The sequence below is a fragment of the Rattus rattus genome, chromosome 1 (assembly GCF_011064425.1).
Source record: "Rattus rattus isolate New Zealand chromosome 1, Rrattus_CSIRO_v1, whole genome shotgun sequence".
In the NCBI taxonomy this organism is placed as follows: domain Eukaryota; kingdom Metazoa; phylum Chordata; class Mammalia; order Rodentia; family Muridae; genus Rattus; species Rattus rattus.
The window spans coordinates 61,132,530-61,138,303 of record NC_046154.1 but is presented as its reverse complement, the minus strand read 5'-3'; the positions used below and the strand labels follow the sequence as shown (position 1 = coordinate 61,138,303).

Here is a 5,774-nt window from a genome sequence, read left to right as displayed (position 1 = left end):
AGATAATATATATATATATATATATATATCAATTAAGATAATATATAATGATATGATGATATTCAATAAAAATATCATGGAATAAAAACTTCTGGGCTGTGGAGATGTCTTAGTGAATAAAGTGCTTATTGTGAAAGTAGGAAGACCAGAGTTTGGACCCCCAGAACCCAAGAAGATACTGTGTGAGAGTGACAGGTCTCCTGTAATTCATGCCTTGGAAATCTGAGAAAGGGGGTCTTGGGGACAGCTTCCTAGCAAGACAAGTCATGTTAGCAACAACGCATTGGTTTGACTGAGAAACCTCAAAGATACATGTGAGATAGTAATCTCAGGAGAGTCCTAGCATTCCTACACACACACATACACACACACACACACACACACACACACACACACACACACACACATACACGAGCAAACACATGAAAACACACACACACATGTAAAGGGGAAAGTAAGTAACTTTGTCTTGATACAGGGATTCAGAAGGAAATGATAGGGACAAACCCCAGCTACTCACTACTAGTATTTTTGAATTTTATTTTACACATATGTATGTGCTTATGAAACTATGATAAAAATTCATTATCTGTTATCTAGGTAATCATCTACAATAATACTGAAGGTAGATATGGAAAAATAGCAATAGAAATAAAATTCAGATTTGAAAACATGGAAAGTGGCCTTATCACTGCCATTTATAAGAGTAACAATGCATTTTTATTATCACATGGCGTATTGTTTCTTGTGTTTATTGCAGCATAGCAGTTTCTCTTCTGTATAACTCAGGATAAACCATTTTCCCTCTCATTTCATCCATTGTCTTGGGATGTCAGTGAGGATGTTCACTGGAGAATCCCTAAGCTATATTCCAGTTTAAGGTGCTGTGATTTTCTGACCACTCAGGAACTCAAGTCCCAGTTTTCATTTCAGACTCAGCATTTGGAGGCTGCTCTGTCAGAGACTGTGTATTTGATTTCCCAAATTCCGAATCCTTTTTCTCAACTTTATATATTATCTCCACTAATTCTTCTAGTTTTTTCTCCAAATATGTCTTCAGAGTCCTTCGTATTAGTTTCATTTTCCTCCGTTGTGTGACACACACATGGAATCTGGAGTAGAGAGATGGCAATTGGTAATTCAAGTTAAAAAGCAGGATTTTTTTTTAAAAAAGTAACAATGCAATTATTTTCTTTTACTTTTGGATTACTCTGTGTTCCTTCTCTCATTCCCATCCAGCTTGTGTGTGTGTTTTTTTCCTTTTCCTCCTTTCCATTAGGGAGAAGGGAGTTTAGACATAACACTCTCTTTTGCAAAGTAATGCTTGGATGGGGGAAAACTCACAGTAGCACAGCACTTGCCAAAATGACAGCTTCTGCTGTAAATATCAAATAGAGTGAAATCTCTCGATTTTCAGCCTCCCTTGGATCATCATCTAGAAGATAAAAGGAAATAGAGAAAATGAGTTTGGAATGAGGGAAGTTGTTACTATGACGCTTTCTACAGAATGGATATCACCATTCTTCGATTCCTTGTGTTAGATCCCTCCAGAAAACTTTTACTTGCTGTCCTTTAGCCTAATACCATCTGAGGCGGAGTCTAACATCCAGCCGTATTCATTCTTACCTGCTCCACTGGCTTTATTCTAAGTTGTTCAAGTTTAATCTTTTACTAAGCATTTTATTTTAGCCTTGGTTCCCTTTTTTAGCAGTACTGTATCTTCATTAAAAGTACGCAAATAAAAAGGTAGTGGGCCATCCAGTTCCTTGAGACCTGCCCCCCCCCATCACCTTGACAATATTCTCCTCTGAAACACCGGGTGGTCATTCGAAGACAGGTCCAACAATCAAGGACAGGACCTTCAGTTACAACTGGCAAAGAAAAATATAATCATAAAAGGGTCATAGCAAAGGTTCTCCTTAGCTCACAAATAGAGATTAAATCTTGGACATTTCAGGACTCTTAAGTTACATTTGTTGGAATCCTTTCTCTACTAATCAAGATTCTTAAAAATTCAAAGTTATAAATATTTTGCTGTGGGCGAAGTGGAGCAATGATGCCATAGCTCACGTTGGAGCTGTGGGTCAGTACTTCTTCAAAATGTGGGGTAATATAGAAATTGTATATGCCTAGTTTTGTCATCAGATGTTATTGATATTTCCTCTACGACTCTAAGAATTGGGTTCAAGGTGTATCTATTGGGAGAAAAGAGCAAACAGAGAAAGGAGATGGGCTGAAACCTCTAGGCGTCCCATGTACTGTACTCACTGCAATCTTCTGAACAAGCTGAAAGAGAATCAGAGAGATGCGATGAGCTCAGATTCACCCTCATTGTGCCACATCAACACCCATCTTATTCCTGCTGTCTCTTCACTTCGCCCTATACCTAAACCCGTCTGACCTGGATGCTCATTCCCCTTCTCACCCCATAGGTCCTGCTCTCTGACATAATTTTAATGCTGTTTAGACAGAAATGTCTCATTACCAACTTCAGAGAAGTTCTTTAGTATTTGTGTCAGTTTGTTCTCCAAGTTTTGGCGGACCGCCAGAAGCTTGCCTCGAATGATGAAGACTCCTAAAAAGAGAAATGGACATGACACCAGCAATCAGGGTGATTGTTTCAGAATTTAAGCCCGTTATATTGCTTTGTTATCCCTAGTCAAATTTCCTCTTTATCTGTTTGCACCGTAAAAGCTTTAACAGTGAGGCAGGGCCTTACCTTTCCATGTTTCATTGCCCAGTCTATAAAATTCATCCTTCAGCCATACTCTCAATTTGACAACATTTCGAACAGCTACAGAGGAAGGAGAAAAGTATGTGTAGGGTAGGCAATAATCATATCTTTGAAGGATATGGATTGGACCCACTTGTTTTGTCCCATGCCTCCCATCCCCCTTTAACCTCCCCATTTCTCAGGACTCGTTTCCCTCACCCAACAACCGAAGCATCTTATCCTTGTGAGAGACCTTGGAGCTTATAAGGGTTATCTCCTTATGCTGCCTTTCCAGCAGTTGATTTCTCTCAGGAACTTCTAGAGGTACAAGGTTTTCCAACAAGATCCTAACATCCTCTGTAAATTTGGGGTCACACTCCAAACAGCCCGTGACCCCATGAAAGGCTGCCAGGAACAGAGGTAAAAACAGAAGTATCCATAGGTCTCTCATTTCCTTGCCCCACCCCTTTCTCCCAACACTGGTTGTCTTGGCAACTGGTTCCCTCTTCTTCAAAAATCCAGGAATGAGATCATTGTCTTGGATATTCTGAGTACATTTTCCCCTCCTTTTCCATCCAAATTTTAGGGAATCTCATTTCCCTAAGGATCTTCAGTAGTTTTCTGACATTTATCCTTCATTCCAGAGAGAGGGAACTGCTGGCTGGGGAGTAGTTACCTGAGTTCTGAGTGTAGAACACAGAGAGAAAAGCCTTGAGCTCACACAAGCAGAGTTCTGTGCCGGGAGATATCTACAGAAGATTTCTTTAGTTCTCTGTCTGTAAGACTTATCTGATCTGTTATCTCTTGTAACTTAATAAGAGACACAGATGATGGAAGGGATTTCATAAGACCTTAGAGTTCAACCCATACTTATCATCTAGGAGGTAAGACATGCCAAGAATATTTGAATGGTTTGGGTCTCGTTTCCTTTTCGTTAGCCATGTTATTTTAAGCAATGGGCATTTATAAGCAGTTATAGTTGATAAATGTTCTGTAATTTAATTTCTGTAATAAAATTTCCTACAATGTATAAGAAATTTTAGAATACTTGTTTTTGTGGAATTATTCCTTTATCCATTTTAAATATCATTTTATCATATTATTTTCAGTGGACTTAGAGAATGGATGTAGTATAGGAGATGTGGAGTCTGTAGTAATAATTGGGAATCTAATCATATTTAGAGTACCAGAGCACATGCAGCCTGAAATACTGATGCTACAATATTTCATGTGTAAAAATGTAAATGCAGTTATCATGGACTTTTGTCTTGGACCACTTACATGAATCACAGACAAGTCAACTTTTCCTTCAGTTTATGAGGTCTTTGATTTAAAAATGTTCTTAGTTCTTTATAGTAATTAAGGCAGTTTTTTTGTAAGAGGATTGGTTAGGTGTTTTATTTATGCATTGTTTATGTAGCTGTTACCTCCTGGAAAGCAGGAATGGCTGGTAATAAAATTTATAGCTATGATACCATGTAGTCAAGGAGTGTATTTTGTAAAGGAAATTAAAATAACTACTATGAATTATATACTTACCGTGTGTACAAGTAATATACAAGGCCTTCAGATAGATGGTGATATGTCCTCCTAACTAAACATTGCTTCTAGAAACTGCTTTCTTCATTTAATAGAGAAGAATCTGAGGGTCAGAAATGTGGAAATCTTCCCTGGCCATATAATTTATTGGTTATGGGTAGGGTTCAAACTCAGGTCCATTTGGCTCCAAATCTTGTATACTCCATTATCTAATAGTATTCAAATTCTAAAATAAAACAAAATAATCTGTTTTAATTTGAAATTTCAGGAGATGATATCCAGTTCAAATTACTTTTATTACTCTCTGAAAATAAAAATTTGTTCTGGTTTTACATTTTCTGATTAGACAATCTCATTTCTAAAGAATCATACACATATTACATGTTAAGGTCTGAATCCAAGAGAGCTAATGGAATTAAACGATGACTTTGGCATATGTAGCAGATGTGCAGCGCGGTCTTCTGTGGAGGGACATACAGGACAAACTTTAAGCTTTGTGGACCAGATGGTCTTTGACTTACTGAAACTTCTGCTAGAAAAAGAAATCAACCAGCCATGAAGAAAGGGATGCAGCTCTTCCAATAATACTTCTTTTTTACTTTATTAAAATACTGAGTTTATTTCATGTTTATTTTTTATCTCCCTACCATTTCTACATAGACCACCACTAATATTACGTCTTATCATAACATTCTATACATACTTAAAACCGAGTAAAGGGTGGAGTTCCATCCTTGAAATCTAAGCAGGTGCTTTAGACAACATATTCTGGGCAGGCAATTGAACCTGGACAAAATGGCAAGGGTTGAGTTACACAATGTAGAGGCAGAAGCAATGAACTAGGAAGGCAGTCCCAATAATATTTTAAAAGACCAATAAAGTCAACTAACACAGACCCTTGGGGACTCCTCTACACACATGTGGCAAATGTGCAACTTGGTCTTTATGCTGGTACCCAACAACTGGAGCAGTGGCGGGGCAGGAGAGACTCTCCACGAATCTGTTGCCTGCCTTTGGATCCCTTTCCCCTAACTGAGCCACCTTGTCTGATCTCAGTGGGAAAGGATGAGCCTAGTCCTGTAGTGACTTGATGGGCCAGGGTGGGGTGACACCCAGGAGGGACTCCCCGTTTTCAGAGGAGAATGGGAGGGAGGTGGGGAAGCGGCTGTATGAGGAAAGAATGGGAGGAAGGAGTCTATGATTGAGATGTAAAGTGAATAAATAAATAAATAAATAGGTAAATAAATAAATTGAATGAATGAATGAATGAATGAATGAATGAATGAATGAGGGGAAGAAATATTTGTGGCCTTGAAGCCAGGTATGAGAATACCCTGCTGTAGCATATGCAAAAATAATCATTATCTTGGAATAGTTCGTAGAGTTTCATAAATAAAAAACACTTGAACTTTGCAAAAGGAGTTGTTTAGAAATTAATTAATAGCATAATGAGCACAGTAGTTGATTAAAATAAAAATACTTATGACTTAATATAAGTGCTTAAATTCTAGGTTAATTATGT

The 5,774-nt window shown here is 37.9% G+C and overlaps 1 protein-coding gene across 1 annotated transcript; it reads right to left on the bottom strand.

Annotated features, from left to right (window-relative positions):
- Nucleotides 1–910: 910 nt before the first annotated feature.
- On the bottom strand, nucleotides 911–3,164 carry Izumo3 (IZUMO family member 3). Its single transcript, XM_032889350.1, has 7 exons — nucleotides 2,933–3,164; nucleotides 2,720–2,794; nucleotides 2,486–2,575; nucleotides 2,269–2,286; nucleotides 1,791–1,871; nucleotides 1,345–1,435; nucleotides 911–1,112 (listed from the first exon to the last, which is right to left on the bottom strand). Exons 1-7 carry the CDS (start codon nucleotides 3,162–3,164, stop codon nucleotides 911–913), a joined length of 789 nt encoding a protein of 262 aa, XP_032745241.1.
- Nucleotides 3,165–5,774: the final 2,610 nt, after the last annotated feature.